This window comes from Dysidea avara, chromosome 7 (genome assembly GCF_963678975.1).
Source record: "Dysidea avara chromosome 7, odDysAvar1.4, whole genome shotgun sequence".
NCBI lineage: Eukaryota > Metazoa > Porifera > Demospongiae > Dictyoceratida > Dysideidae > Dysidea > Dysidea avara.
The window spans coordinates 10921633-10938467 of NC_089278.1; the positions used below are offsets into that span (position 1 = coordinate 10921633).

Below are 16835 nucleotides of genomic sequence, written 5' to 3' on the forward strand. Positions count from 1 at the left end.
TATCTGATGAGGTAACGTTGTTTGTTTTTATAAGAATCCTGGCAGTATTCGATTGTGGGAGTTTATTATTACTCACGTGATGAAAACCATGAACCCAATTTTGCATTCTACAGCACTCATACGTAGGCGATTCGACACCCTTACCACCCTATGAGTTGACAGACGGAAGTTTAAGGTGAGAACTAGTGTCATGGTTAATTTACAATCGCGTGTCCGCGTGTTTGATTACGTACCACGCCCACTTTTCGTATATCACGAGGTAACCACTCTACAGCGAAGCTTACCCCTCTGGATGTTTAGAAAACATTGTAAACAGTGGTTAAACGATGTAGCAACTTTGAAACACTTGTTAAAGCGCAAAATTGAGTGTTTCCGTGATATTCATAGGATTTTCCCGTTTATGTTAACAAACGTAACTGCAACGTTACTTGCTGCTGACCCATAATCGAATTTTACAAGGCTCTCTATATAATAAATCCAGCGGGTTGCCTCGTATTGGCTTGGGTGATTAATCGCCCACCACAGTAGGCTATTAGCCTACATGGTACATATCAGTTGTATCACGTGCCCTCGTGATTTGCCTGATATGTACACCCACGCTCTCGGGCCTAACTGCCCTCGAGCTCGGGTGTGCATATCAGGCAAATCACTTGGGTACATGATACAACTATTACATGTATAATGCTAATTCAGCCAGCACTACAGCCTTAATTGACATCGATTGACCACCACAAAGTGAATCAGGCTCATCATTATGCTGGCGAACACGGTTATAAAGAGAAATAGTATGTTTTGTGATAAACTGCTTTGTGCTGTAATAATGTTTCCATGATACCACTACCATCATCTAATCTGTTTAAGTCAATCATCATAGGAACACTGCTAATTTGATCAAATTCTAATGAATTTCTGGCAAGTGATTCATACCCACACTTATTACTTGTGGAATCATTATTGTTAGAAGCACTTGAGAGAGTACGAAAGAAAGTACCAGATGCACCTGTGGAACCACCACCGAAGAAAACAAAAAGGGCTCCTGACACATCAAAAGATGAGCCAAATATCAATTTTTTTTGTGACCAGGTTGGTGACGACAAGTTGCATAGAGCAAGTACCACAAACATTGATAAACATGTACGGGAATGTGCTGAAAAGCTTTGTGACACACCTTTGCTAGCTAAGCTAGCAATGACTGATATGCATGCTTTAGAATAGGAGTTGATCTTTAATAGTGTAAAGTTTAGCACTTCAGATAGCTCAGTAGTTCGACATAACATAGACAGAGAGACACCACATCCTATGTACCTTGGATTAATGCTGCATGGTACTACTAGAAAACGAGACCTTGTTGATAAGTTACATGTACTAGGGTTGTCTGTGTCATATGGTTGTGTTCTTCAAATATCCAGTGATCTTGCCAATGCTGTTTGCAAGCTTCATGAGGTAGAGGATGTGGTCTGCCCTCCACACTTAAAAGAACGTGTTTACAACCTCAACAGTTGACAACCTAGATCATAACCCATCTTCAATGACAGCCAGTGATTCATTACAAATCACCTTTCAGATGCTCATCCAGGAGATAAACACGATGTTATTTCCACTAGCATGTCTGCACTAAGTAAAGGAATACCAAATATTCCCACTAGTTACACAATATTTCCACCGGCCAGTTTGCATAATAAGCAGCCAGTGCTTACCAAAGCAATTATAGTTCTATTGCCACTGTTTTATGAGAATGCACATTCTGTAGCTATGATTAAGCATGTCATGATTGTTGCAAAAAAAATGCAATCGAACACCTTAACCCTGGGCAAATACCAGTTATCACAATGGATCGACCACTATATGCTTTAGCGAAGCAAATTCAGTGGTCATGGTCTGAGTTAGATGAAAAATCCTATGTTGTAATGCTAGGTGGATTGCATATTGAGATGGCTGTAATGAGTATGATGGGAAAATAGTTTTACGGAAGTGGTTGGTACACTGCACTGGTTGAGGCTGGTATTGCAACATCCAGTAAAACAGAAGCATTTCTTTCTGCTTCACATGTAATGCATACTCGCTATGCCCACCAGGTAACTGTTGCCTGTCTGCATGTTCTTCAAAACTGCATACCATAGTGAATTAGAGGAGTCTGCAACTACTAAGCTTGGTGTAGTGCAAAGGCTCAGCAGCATCCTCAGTTTTATTACAGGTTTGTTATAATAGAACTTGAGAAAGTGCTGAACATGTATGTGAGGTCTTTACATGAAGGCAACTTCAATCTTTACATTGATGTACTGCATTAATTGGCACCGTGGTTTTTTGCACTAGACCATGTGCATTATGCATGTTGGTTGCTAGTGCACATCAGGAATATGACAGCACTTAATACTACTACACATTGTACAGTACATGAGGAATTTCAAAATGGCAATTTTTTTGTTGTTCAGCATTCTCAACGTGCATTTTCCTGTATGGCACTTGACCAATCTCAAGAACAATGTAACAAATGTATCAAAGGAGATGGAGGTATTGTGGGGCTTACTGAAGGTCCAGTGCACTCCGTAGATGGATGTTAGCTGGTCCAGAAGTTGCTAGATTGGTAAATGAGTTTGAAGAATCCATTACTGATGATAAGCTTGCTATCAAACATCATGAGCAAGCTGCACATTATCAGACAGCTTTTGTCAGAGATGTCAATTCTCTTGTAAGTACTTTCAATGGACTAGGAAATCCATTTGCAGAATCAAGTGATGAGCTTATTTCGCTTGGTACCAAAGATATAATAACAGAAGAAGTGGTACAGTCTGTATTACGAGCAAAGCAACTTGGCATTACACAATATGGATCCTTTGTTGCTAACAGAATAGCTAGAATAAGATGGTTATTACTGATACCTTTACGAGAAACAATCTAGGTTTGTTTCATAACCCACCACCTAAGAAAGTTTCTAATGCAATGTTCAAAACAGCTGCACTTAAGAAAGACTGCCAACTATTTTCTCGGCTATATATTGCGTGTCAGTCAAGGGAGGCAGACTTAGAACAATTTTTGCCCACGAGAATCAACCCGTACCACCATCATTGTCCAGGGAAGATTCGAGTTGGTACAAAGTCTGACCTTCTGCCTTGCCTTGAAGCTGGCTAGAACATTTGGAGAGTATGCAGATAATGATATAATTCCTTTTTTAAAATCACAGCCACACATCACTGTAATTTATCAGTCTTGATCATTTTGTGGCACTGAATCACCCAAGAAGAAGGTAACGCTTCATTCCCAATGGCTTCGCTATATCGTGGACTGTTAATCTGAATTGGAAGCGCTATAACTCAGGAACAAGACATTATAACAACTTGTAACTGCCTTCATTTAACAGGAAATTTAATTACCTCTCACATGGCGCCTAGCATAAAGGTGTGAGATAACTGGTCACACGCTGTGCTTGATAATTGAACTGCTGTACTTTATGAGATGTGGTTTGTATTGTGATAATGCTGCAGTGTACTGACATCCACCTGTAATCAATTAAAACTTTCCCATAAAATAACTTTTGTTATACCCCTTCAATAAAAAACCATACACATCAGGATGATCCTTGTACATGATACTACACAACTGTTAGCACTGTATATCCAAAACTTTGATGAAATCCGTGTAAAGGACATTTTTAGTGATTTTGTTTACTGCCTAGGTGATTAAACTATTTGTTTTTTTATAGATAACTAGTTGACTATATTATGTTGCAGCTGTATGCGTTGTACAACTAAGTTGTACAACCAGCTGGTATCTTAATAGGAACATGACTGAATTATGGTATTAGCAAATTGTTTTCTTGTCAGGGTCCAAAAAGGTGTGTTCCTGAGGACTTTTTATGTGCCTCCCCTTCTTAAAACGCTTAGAGCACGCTCCTTTACCCCTGTAAAAAAATTGGTGCTTTTATCAAATAGTGAACGATTATGTCTATTATAATTTCTTAGGTACTGCACTATATACTCCAATAGAACATACATATAATATAATAGAATGCACACTGGCATTATTGAGGTGCATGTGTTTCATATAAATTTTATTATGTGTCAGCACTGTGGAGCAGCAATGTGTGTTACTTGGGTCTCGCTTATGGTGCATAGTATAGGCGGTGACTTGTAATCTGCCACTTGTGCAGTATTACACTCACAGCAGAAACTTATTTTGTGGGTATGGGCGTGTTTCCTTTACAGTGACCGCTTTCTGACTGTCATCTATCTATTGCAGCTAGTGAATGTAATATAATCTATTGTATTTTGTTTGTTGTCATTGCAGTTAGAAGAAATAATTATGCAGTGCTTCGTTTATTTAACTACTCTAATAGAGCATACGTTTACCCTATTAATAGAATTTACACTGGCTATGCATGCACAGCAAGTCCTATAAAGTACTTTTAATTTTTGCCTCTCAACAAACTGTGAGGTAGAGATGTGTCAATGAGCTTTCTTACAGTGGTGTGTAGGCAGAGGTGTGATCCACTTGTGGAGTCTCTCTGCTCACAGTGATGTAAGCGGAAAATGAGGATGTATTGCTGAGGCAGATACGTGTGATGTGGACTGTTTCTGTCTCCCTTGCAGTGGTGCAGACAGAGACTGATAATTTTCTGTTTTTGGTCTGTCTATAATCCCTGACCTGCTAGTCTTGTTGCAGTAGCTACTTCATCTAGCGCACATTGTTATTATGTTAACTAGAATAACTATGCAGGTTAGAACCACATCCTACACCCCTGACCTGACAAATGTCAGACCAAACAAGGAAACGGGCGGCAATCTTGCTAATTGGTTGGTAAATAGCCAATAGCGGATGGCCGACTGTTATAATCACCCCTACAATGGCCATTGATGGAGAGCAGTATCTCCAAACCAAGGTTAGTATGTGAGGATAGACATGAAAACCACCATATGACACGTTGATTTAGGAAGGCAGCTGGTCTAGCAAGTTTTTAAGCAAATCGGGGAAAAAACCTGGGAGTTTTTAAAAAACTTTTGGAGGAACATCATCCCCTTCTGGCAGGGCCGGTGGAAGCACTACGGCCACTACAGCCACTGCCGTAGCAGATTTTCACAGCCCAAGCCAGTCCGATGAAGTGAACTCATATGCCTATAGCTAAGCTAATCTCGAAGCTAATATACTAATAGCTATACACTAATAAGGTAGCTCGTATAGTAGTTATGTCGTCAGATAAGACATACACTAATTTATATCTGTTTCTAGACAGACACTAACCATTCTAACTTTTAATACAGTAAAAGGATGTACAGCCCACTTCACGTTACCACTCGTCTAATGATCGAAGCACGTGAAGACCAGTGCGGTGGACGTTCTTCCAGCTCTGCTGAGAGGTAGGTTGTAATGGTATAAATGAAATTAGACTTTACAACATATAGAAAGGTAGTGTGACAGCTATAGGGAAGTTACAAAAGTCAGTGTATTTATGAAGCAATATCCACAACCTCTGAATCATTACCTGGCATGGCTTGTTGCCTGACCAACCACTAAGAGCTTCCACCGGCCCTGTCTGGTATTGACAGGGCAAAGTAACATCCATCACAGGCAAGGGTGGGGAAAGCTGACTACATAGTATGACACTCCAGAGAGTTTTTAACGAATTCATAGCTTCCCCTGCTAGTAATGGTGGTTTTTATGGGGAATTTCCATAGTCTAACGAATTGCCACCAAACCCAGTTCAAAGATTCGCCTCACGCTAACAGGCTTAATCTCAGGAATAACATCCTACAAATATAAGCAAGCAAAGAAATTCCAATCCTTTCATGCAAGTTTACAACTGTATCATCCCACTGTAGTGCATAAATAAGGAACAGAAAGTAGACATCTTTCTTAGCATGTGTCTCAACAAGTTGCTAGGGAATTTAAAAAATTTATTAAATGGAATTTTCTACTGACTGAGTGACTGACTGACTGATGCCTTCAGACAAGCGTAACTCGATAACGGCTAAGGCTACAGGCTAGATTTTTCACTGTTCAGCATCGCTTCGGCTCGACAGGTGCCTTTTGGCATACTGCAGTACGTACAATGCATTTTTCATGGACTTACCAGTGTCCTCCTTTGTGTCCCATTCATCTTTGCTGACAGCGAAAAGTGTCGAATTGGCGGTAGCACGTGATGGCTTCCCTTCGTAACAGAAATCATCCGTATTTTTAATTTCATAATGGCTACTTTGATTGCAAAGGTGCTTTTTGAACAGTTCTTGATTTGTACTGCTGTGTAACGGGTTGAACATAGCCGACAACAGAGCAAAATGGATACTTCAGTTTTCAGACGATAATTAACATAGCTGTATGCGTGGGTTCACCAGTCATAATAATTATTTACAAAAAAAAGTTAGCAAGCAAGTACACTAAAAAATATGGAATTTTCAACTAGAGTAGGGACCGTAGCACATTGATAGTACTGAAACAAACTGGAGTTGTGCACGATATTAAATCACAGTAAAACAATAAGAAGTGTTATATCCCTACTGAGCATGTGTACTTGTCTATAGTAGCACTGGGACTGAAGTGCTTCTGAAATCCAGCTCTGTATGGGGGTTTAGAAAACCCGGGTCAATTCTTCAAGTAAGCCGATTCACACAATAGCTATAACATACAATTCACACAAATAGCTAGCTATAACATACACTCTTCACCTTGTAGCCACTCTGCCAAGAACACAGTTAGCTAGCTACGATGGCTCAGACTGCAACAGCAATCGCGCACGAAACTTCATCCACGATAAAACAACCTAACTAAGCTATTAAACTACTTTTTACTACACAATCACTACAAAGCTACAAGCTCTTTCTGCTGTACTCAACTGTTACACACACGAGTAACCTCCCGAATTTATTAGAATCGTGATATACAATGTGAAAGGAACTAAGAAAACAGCAAACCTTTGAACTTATTTAAAGGAATGGTCATGGATGACTGGCTAAACTAAAAAGGTAAGCTAGTGTGACACATACATAGCTATATGCCCAGGGTAGCTACTGTAGCTAGCTAACTATAGAGATTTCTGGAGTAGTAAGGCTTTGTTCTATTTAAAGCTTACTACCTTGACTCATTCATCACTACCGAAATAAATTCAAAGGTTTGCTGTTATCTTAGTTCCTTTCACTTTGTATATCACAATTCTAATAAATTCAGGCGGTTACTCGTGTGTGTAACAGTTCAGTACAGCAGAAAGAGCTTGTAGCTTTGTAGTGATTCTGTAGTGAAATGTAGTAGAAAATAGTTTAATAGCTTAGTTAGTTTGTTTTATCATGGATGAAGTTTCATGTGCGATCGTTGTTGCAGTCTGAGCCATCATAGCTAGCTACAGCTTATCAAGTTGTGTTCTTGGCAGAATGGCTACAAAGGTGAAGAGTGTATGTTATAGCTAGCTATTGCGTGAATTGTATGTTATAGCTATTGTGTGAATTGGCTTACTTGAAGAATTGACCTGGTCTGGTCCGGGTTTTCTAAACCCCCTGAACGGTACTATTGTACCGGTAGCCTGATAATACACTTTAGGCAAATACTCTAATAGAACAGTCACTTCCACAGTTGAGATTACAGAACTTTTCGATAATCGACTGTACTGTGAAAATCAGTCTATGGATTAGCTATTGTAGCTCACATCTTTTATGTAAACATATAATCAGAGTAAAGTATGTAGTTCTATGTGGAAACCAAATTTTTCTCAGAACTGTGGTATGAATAATTGCAAAGTAAATAATTCACAATAGTGGCCTCACATGTTTTGCAGTGTGCACTTTGTACTTACTTTCTTGTATACACTACTTCACTACCAAGAGTCTTGACTGTAAGCAATTTTCACAAGGGCCTATTAAATAATATAATGTTACTGTTAGTTACCTGTTTGTTGAAATATGCAATCACGATACAGTTTTACAATACATTGTATATATATTGTATGTATATTTTTTCAATAGGGAATTGAAAAGATACGAGAAGAATCTCTCTGTTATCTCACTATCAGGAGTAGACTGTGCTGGAATTGTTGCAAAGTGTTTGTTTTTCTTACCTTAATCTTTTTATCACTGTTGTGTCAAATGCTTGTATGTATTTATACAATATTACTACTAAATAGCTAGACTGACCATGCTGCAAAGTGGAACCCCTTTTAAAGTTTGGATCTACCCCTGCATTCGTTGTTTCATTTGGCCTCTAGCCTTTTGAGGCTAGCAGACCAAAAATTGGGTTTTGGTGGTTTATCATACAGTATCGTACTGTATAGTAGGGACAACAACAAATGTGTGGGTGTGGCTCATAAAAAATACACCCAAAACCAGCCTCACCTTTCCCTGACAACTATGAAGCAATATTGGTTAAGTAAAACTAAACCCAAACAAGCCTTCAGATCTACCCGAAATGGTTTCAACAAGTTGCTATGAATTTTTTTTTTAATTATAAAATGGAATTTTCTTACTGACTAACTGACTGACTGATGCCTTCAGACAAGCGTAACTCAATAATGGCTACAGGCTTGATTTTTTCACTGTTCGATGTCACTTCAGCTGGACACATGCCTTTTGGCTTAATACCACAGTATGTACAATATATTCTTCATGGACTTACCAGTGTCCTCCTTTGCTGACAACGAAAGGTGTCAATTTGGCAGTAGTGTGATGGCTTCCCTTCGTAATGGAAATTGTCCGTATTTTTCTGTGGCTACTTTGATTGTAGAAGTGCTTTTCAAACAGTTCTTGGTTCGTAATGCTGTGTAATATACCTGGGGCCATTTTTTCTCTTGATGCAGTATGCATGTAGTAGAGCAGCATACTCAATAAAATAGGGTGAATTGTGCACTTTGCGATAAAAGTATGAAATTTTCCACATAGTTAGTACACCTCATTATTTGTTATTTGAGAGGTGGAGCCATTGCAGATTTGACATCTGGTGACCTTTACAGCCATTTTCACTGATGTGGAAACCTGATTTCACCATAATATTTTCATATTTTCACCAAACATATTAAAATAGGTACTCAAATTAAAGCTCTTGATTCAAAGACTAAGATGGTGTTTAAAATAAGACTCTGTGGTACTGTAGTATTGTATATTGTATTAATGCTTTACAGTGACCAGCACTGAAGGTCTGCAGCAACATGTGCTGCAGCCTTAGGATTACCTAACCTAATTTCAAGGACTTAGACTTAGTGACTTATAGCTGAAAAGGTGTAACAGAAAAGGGGCCAAAGTAAGGAAAAAAATCCCTCCAACCCCAGGAATCGAACTGCAGGTCACCCAATGTCTAGTCGGGGCCACACTCAGTCTCCTCCAGGAGGGATGGATTTTCTTCCTTAATCCTAAAGTATTTATTGTATTAATGCTTTACAGTGACCAGCACTGAAGGTCTGCAGCAACATGTGCTGAAGTAAAAAGTTATACCAGTTTATAATGCGAAATCAAAACCATTTTATACAATAATTATATTAAATATGGAAAGTTAAATGTTATAAATTCAACAGTTTCCAGAGCAAAAGCAGACAGCAGTACATTTTAGAGCAGCTTTAACACATTTGCACCACTTGTTACATTCTTTCTTGCACTTGCAGCATATATCAATTCATGGCAAGATTTTGATGCATCTGTCCATAGTGGATGCCAGCCCATGCTATCCTTCCACCATCCCCAGTCTGCTGGACTAGGAAGTTCAGGAATTTGAATCATTGCCAAACTCCAGCTCCTTGCTTGATAATTTGCTCGTTCAATGTGCTGTATAAGTGCTGCTTGTGTTGGTGGTATGTTCTCCAAGCTTCTAGATCTTTCAGTAAATAACCATTTTCTAGCATCATTGACTCCCATTAGATCACTGGTCCTGTCATATAGTAATACTACAAATCGCTCCAACAACAACAATGATGATTCACTTATGTCATTTTCAACAAGAATTAGATCTTCAAAAGCTTTGCTAACATCAGGAAATACTTTCCAGGCATATCTTTTACCCTCTTCCTCCATATGCTGAAACAGTGTCACAACCAGTAAATGCATGAAGTACTGGTAAAGTTTTGCACAGCATTGGATCCATTCCATTAACCACTTTGTGAATAGGAATGTAACAAATTTTTTTGTGGGTACCAAAAGCTATCCAAAGCTCTTCGGGATTAATTAGACCATGCATAGCAATTGCCAATACAACATCAGTGTCTACTGTACATATGTACAACTTTTGATACCATTTGCCACTGCATGGCTAGTATCTAGGCTAGTATCTAGTATGTAGAAAAAGATGAGTGTCTGCTTCTTCCTTTAAGCAAGGGGCAATAGCTGACTCATCAACATCAGTTGTTGTACTCATTACGTTGATCCCTTCTGTTACATAAATCTCTTCTCCTTCACTGATTTGTAAACCAATAACTTGGAGAGCTAGAAATTTAAACAACTATGTTTTGATTTCATTAACACAAAGAAAATATTCCAATTGTGAGGTACAAATGTTGCTGGACTTCTGGTACCCTTGCCTCTCTGTTTCCTAGCCATATCTTTTTAAACTGCCAGCAACATACACATCCCATATAATGTCCAGTCTCCGGGTTGTTGCCAACTGGTTGGATATATACAGCAAAAAAAACAGTGTAAGCATATTCTTGAAAGTTTTTGCTGTTCCAGGGACCAGGGTTGAGCATCTGCACAACTGCAGCACCATCAAACAGTTTGGCATCACAGTAATTGTGCCTCCTGTCTGGACTTTTCTAATTCAAGGCAATCAAGAAGGTCAGACTTAGCACCCAGTCGAATTTTTCCACCAATAGAAAGGGATCGTGGAGATGCTTGATTTTCATGAGCAACAAATGAATTCAGATCTCCAGATTTTGTTTGACAAGCTATGCACAATCAAGAAAAGAGGTTGAGGTCATTTTTTAATGCTCTAACTTGTATCTTATGTTCTGAAGGGAGTTTGGCTGGTGTGTGATTAAACAAAGGATGCTTGTTTTTTTTTAGATTACATCAGTGATAGGCTTTTCACATTCTATGAGCCTTTCCTCAATAAATTTTAGGTATTGTGCTTCTCCAATGACTTCAATCTTTTAAACCGTTTCACTCACAGCAACATCTACTACATCTCTTGTATCAAGAACTAAAAGATCTTCACTTTGCTCCAAGAATGTGGTTCACCATTTCTTCAAAGACACACACTAAAGACTTGACTTCAGTTGAAAATGCAACCTGTACTCCAGGTTGCTGTTCATGATGCATGTGGTGATGACTGTTAGTGTTTCCTTGCAATAATTCAAATTCTTTGACTATCCTTGAAACCTGTGGACTTGCAACCATCCAGCGTCTTAGTGCTCCAGGATTTGTCATCAGTCCAACTGCAGAATCTCCTGTGCCACTGCTTGCAACATTGGCCTGTACTAAAGCACTTATCCATCCACTGCCATCTAACCAGTTGCCTAGTACCAGATACACGTAATGGCTACAAATGTGACTGGGCCTTTGAAAATAGGGAATGTGAGCACATGATTTTTGCCTACTTTTTCAAACTTTCATCACTCATATAACTTTTTGTACCATTACGCTATGGCAATGCAATTTCCAGCACTGAGTAAGTATTTCATTGGCTTTATGGTGCTACCGAGATATTACCTGTTGAGTGACGGGATGTAGTTTGTGCCCACATGCCCTGTTTTCGCAGGCCGGTCACATGTACTTTTAGAGCAGCCATTTCAATGTGCAGTCCACCAAACATTATAACAAAGTGATTGTCTCCCAGTGTGCTAGGCCAGGTCCACTGGATCTCCTTAGAAAGTGGTTGATCCACTCCAATTACAGGAACTTACCCAGGGTTGAGATGTTGAACTGCAGCTTGAATAATAATCATGCAATGCTTGATCATAGCTATTGAGTGCACACTGTCTACTAAGAGTGGTAATAATCCACTAACTGCAGTCTGCAGGTGTTGGAGTACCTACTTCTGCAATGCTTGCATGATATGCAGACCAATATATCCAATCTGTACTATCTAATTGCTCCTTATGAGTCATTTCCATAACTTTTTGGAGCCACTTTAACTCTTTAGCTTCAGTAGTGATCTCAGTAATAGGGTGTATGACACTATTAAACATTATGAGCTGAGAAATTGACTGGGATGCTGACACACTGCTTGTGTTCTTTGAGTAGCTTTGATTTTCAATATTCGGGCCAAAAAGAATCATGTTCACAAGGGCTAGCAACTTATGTGCAACAACATCTCTCAGAGATTCTCCTACAAGTGATCCATTAAAATAATGTTTCTGTTTAAACATTTCTCGATCTTCTTACAACATTGCAGTTTGCGTCAAAAGAATTGCATCATTCTCATGGTCATGGTCACAAGCTTTTGTGAGTGCATCTTGACCTTGTGATGTTTCCCTGAGATTTGGCAGCACAGAAAGTAACCTTGATTTTAATCTGGATGTGTGAATGCGTCCATCAATTTCAACACCAAACTGTGCCAAATGTGTGTTATATAATCAGACAGCTTAAAAACTGGTGCGACACTTGTTTCCTTATGATAATCTTCCATGTAGGCCACTAACACTGCAAATGCTATGCTTTCATAATCATTGTGACATTCACCAATAGATGAGTTACTAGATGCTGATCTTGCCCTGTTATACAATGTTGCTAAACATTTATGACATTTTGCTTCTAAAGCAATCATGTCACCAGGAGCCAGTTTGGCTAAAAGAGCAGTATCATTAAATGCTGCTAAACATTTATGACATTTTGCTTCTAAAGCAATCATGTCACCAGGAGCCAGTTTGGCTAAAAGAACAGTATCATTACGTTCAACTGCACATTCCCTAACCTTTTTATCGATGTTATAGGTGGAGGCATTATGGAGTCCTGCAGAACCATCTGGCTCTCCACAAAATAAACATGCAGCTTTTTTTGAGTTCAATCTTATCATGGCTCAACCGTGTATGCACTCCCAGTGATTCCTTTTCTTGTACCAACTTTTTAGTTACTCAATCAAGTTTTGGTTTTGTTTGATTACAATTTAAATAGCAAGTTTTATGCCAGCATGCTTGGGTGTCTCATCATCGTAGATTCAATTCCATCTCCATCATCAAGCCTTTCAATGTCAACATCCAATGGCATATGTCCTAAGGACTTAAACTGGATCAAATGCTCAACTAATGATCTATATCCATTTACATGTTGACCTCGTTAAATCTTGCTGGACATTGTAAGACTTCATTTGTGTCCAATTGGCAGAGTTTCCAGTCAGTGACACAAGGTGGTCTCTTTGGAGTAGGTAAGGTAACATCTACCAGTTTATGCTTTTTCTCCATTAAACCAGTACTCCCATCAAATCAAATAATACACTTAGTAGTTTGGCTAAAAGAATGAGCCACAAATACGGTTTATTCATTAAATATACATCAATTTCACTTACCATGTGGCCACTATGATTCTATTTAATAATCAAATGTGCCTAAATTAATGAAATGATGCCAGGCAAAGCTAATAATCATAAAGCACTGTCACATTGTATTGTAGCTTCACTGTAACAATTGACAATATCAATAATATAGCTACTACAAATTTAATACGAGTTAATTTTACTTACCACTTACATGTATCCACTACATTTCTATTTAATATAGTAAAAAAAAAAATTACCAAATGAACATAATTAATGCTGTTGGGAAACATGATGGGAAATTATGTTGACAAATTTAAATTCAATAATATTTAGTTTAATTGGCTATAACATTTGATTACAATATGTGACCCTATTTTGGAAAACCATACATTTGGCCACATTGGCCAAATTTCTGTTTTATAGCTACAATGAAGCAGTGAGTGGTTATCTAACTTGTGTGAAAATTTTGTGATGATACAATGAAGCATTCCAAAGATATGGCTAATTTACTGTCTAATACATAACAAACTAACTTTTCCTTACAGTTTATAGTGATCAGGTGTGACAAATTGATGACAAATCACTTTGTTGACAAAGATCTCCATTCTTACAATCTAAATGAATGAAGAGATCTTTGAGAGTTTAATCATGTGTTCTTTGTGTTTTTCCTCAATTAAATCAGTTGTATTATTGTCTAAAGACAAGAAAATGTTTGGTTTTGGGAATGAACAAATCACCTAATTTGTAAGTTAATTGCTGTCCCACCATTGTGAAACTACTACATGGTCTGATATAATTGAGTATATCTCCTAGAATAAAGGAGCTATGGGTGTGAAATTTCACAGCAAGAAGCCTTAATAGTTGCTTTATCAGAATATGCAAAAAAAGTAATTTTAAAAAAATCACAAATTTCCAATTGAGTATTCCCACAAATTTTGCATGTGCCCAAATGTATGGTTTTCCAAAATATGGTCAAATATAATCCTTGAATCAAGAGTTTTAATTTGAGTGCCCATTTTAATATGTTTAGTGAAAGTATGAAAATACTATGGTGAAATTAGGTTTCCGTGTTAACAAAATGGCTGTAAAGGTCACCAGGTGTCAAATCTGCGATGGTCCCACCTCTCAAATTACATGTCCTGGAGTGTGGAAAATTTCATACTTTTATCGCAAAGTGCACAATTTATTGAATATGCTGCTCTACTAATGGGTTCACCAGTCATAATAAAAAGTTAACAAACAAGTACACAAAAAAGTAGGACTTTTCAAACTAGAGTGGGGACCACAGCATATCAATAAAAAGTACTGAAATATTGAGCACAGTAGGGACATAACACTACTTATTGTTTTACCATGATTTACTAGTCCAGCTTGTTTCACTACTTTGCTGTGGTCCCTACTCTAATCCAAAATTCCTTTTTTTGTGTGTGTGTGTACTTGTTAATATTTGGATGTGTGCATTTTCTTGTTCTGGTTTTTAATACTGGGTTTGATGCTACAGATTCAGAGGATTTTCAAAAAACCACAAGGCAGGGTCGTTTTTGGATTCAAGAGTATACAAGTCCAGTTTGAATTATTAATTCACTCAATTTCTGATAAGCCATGTGACTATCATCATACAAATAAGGTACTGAACAACATAGTAGGTGGTGAAAATGAGTATACTGGTATGCTTACTCAGAACCAGGAGTATCATGGGACAAAAAGATTACAATGTGCAGATGGAGAACAAACACATGCACTCTTTCATATACATACACACACAAAAACTATAGGAGGTATACACTCACATGACATTTCTGCTTATAATTTGCCAAAAACAATTAGTGAGATGCCCAGTTAACTCACTGACACAGCTGTAGGCTACCCCATTACCACTAGGTCCCCTGTTTAAGTTTCTTGCTTAAGTAAACAATTACACTGACTGGGGTAGGACAAAAATCTAGTATCCTCTTCACTATCCCATAAATGAACAAGACCTTGCAGTAGAAATGATCAGTGTTCTAAATTCCTATACTTGTGCCCACATGGTAACGTACCATTACTTAAGAATTTTAATTATAATAAAAAGTCATATACATACCATACATATTAAACATAACAATACAACCCTTACCCTCCCAAAAACCCTACATATTATAAATATAGCATTCTATAAAGCAGTTTCACTTCCATATAAAATAGGTGCACTTGAAAGACTTTTCTCATTTCCAGTTCCATTCTGAATAGTACCAGCAGTAAAACCATTTGGCACTGCATTGTTGCCACTGCTATTAAGTGCAGATAAACGTGACTTTGCTTTCTGTACTGATATTCTATTCAAATGTCCAATATCTTGTAATTCTGCTACTTGTGGTGGAATTGCTAATCCTGCTTTGGTAAGATCTGCCATAGTTGATTGTAATTCTAAAAGAAATATTCAATAATTAATATAAAAAGTCGATTATACAGAATATTTGTGACTGGACCTGCAAAAACCTGACAATGGTGTAAGCCTAAATTTCCAGTATAGGCTATTGATCGCAATGCGTAAGAATTTTTAAACGCTTTGTTCTTTATGAAGAAAGGGTGCAATGATAAAAACATGGGTACCATCTTATTCGCCTACTCAAGGAGATTGAAAATCTTTTGTTTCGTAGCAGTAGCCTAAAGGATACATGAGTTATGGGCACTTGTGTCGAAGTGGTCGTACACGATCCAATTTTTCCTCACTGACTTCGTCTCTGTATGTAGTGAAGAAAGTTGGTAGGAGAAAAAACTCACCATGTAATGGACTTCCCTATTCATGGCAAACACGATGGTGCAAGTTGAAACTCTGTACTGCATTGCGTTTGTAAGTTACAGTCATTTTTGTAAGCACCTGTAATTTATTTTCCCAATACTTGCTGTACAAATCGATCTTTCTGTTGGTGCTACTTTGTAGGGCTGTAACTCCAAAAGTTGTTGGCATACAAGGCTGAAACTTGGCCAGAGCATGCACTCATTTAAGTAGATTATAAATATTCAATGATAAAGAATTTGAAAAATGCACCATTATGTCGGGTTTTCGCAGATCCGGTCACATTTTATTAAATATTTAACAGTAGCATTCTATAGCAGGGCAGTGAACAGCAAAGCTACTTTTAACATAACTTATTCACTAACATTTGTGACCTGCCAAGCAGACCCAGCCATTTTTGCAAAATTCTATTTTGCTATAACGTATTGAAATAAACTTTGTAAAAATACACGTTCTACATAAAAAAATGATGTACATTTTGATTGCTTTGGTATGTATTGAAAAAAAGCTCAAATCAATAAAACCAATACATCATCAGATTTGCCTGTTCAAGGGAAGTAAGAAAATCTTTGTTTCGTGTTTGTACAGCATATAGCACGTAAGTTATGGGTGCTTATTTGCAATGCGGTAGAAATAAAGTTTACTGTCATCATTTCATTATTGACATGGCCTACTTTGTTTGCACGGA

At 37.8% G+C, this 16835-nt stretch overlaps 2 protein-coding genes across 3 annotated transcripts in view; one reads left to right on the plus strand and one right to left on the minus strand.

Moving 5' to 3' along the window:
• LOC136260075 (AT-rich interactive domain-containing protein 2-like) overlaps positions 1–8110 on the plus strand; it is a 77582-nt gene extending 69472 nt beyond the window's left edge. For both annotated transcript variants that reach the window (XM_066053689.1, XM_066053690.1), the window contains one exon: positions 7944–8110. In XM_066053689.1, the coding sequence (XP_065909761.1) occupies positions 7944–8040 (97 nt within the window). In that variant the 3' untranslated portion in view covers positions 8041–8110. The remainder of the gene's footprint in view (positions 1–7943) is intronic.
• Positions 8111–15404: 7294 nt separating this feature from the next.
• Positions 15405–16835, minus strand: part of LOC136260568 (USP6 N-terminal-like protein) — a 97074-nt gene continuing 95643 nt past the window's right edge. Inside the window, exon 12 of the mRNA XM_066054360.1 lies at positions 15405–15774. Coding sequence (XP_065910432.1) covers positions 15521–15774 — 254 coding nt within the window. The 3' untranslated portion in view covers positions 15405–15520. The remainder of the gene's footprint in view (positions 15775–16835) is intronic.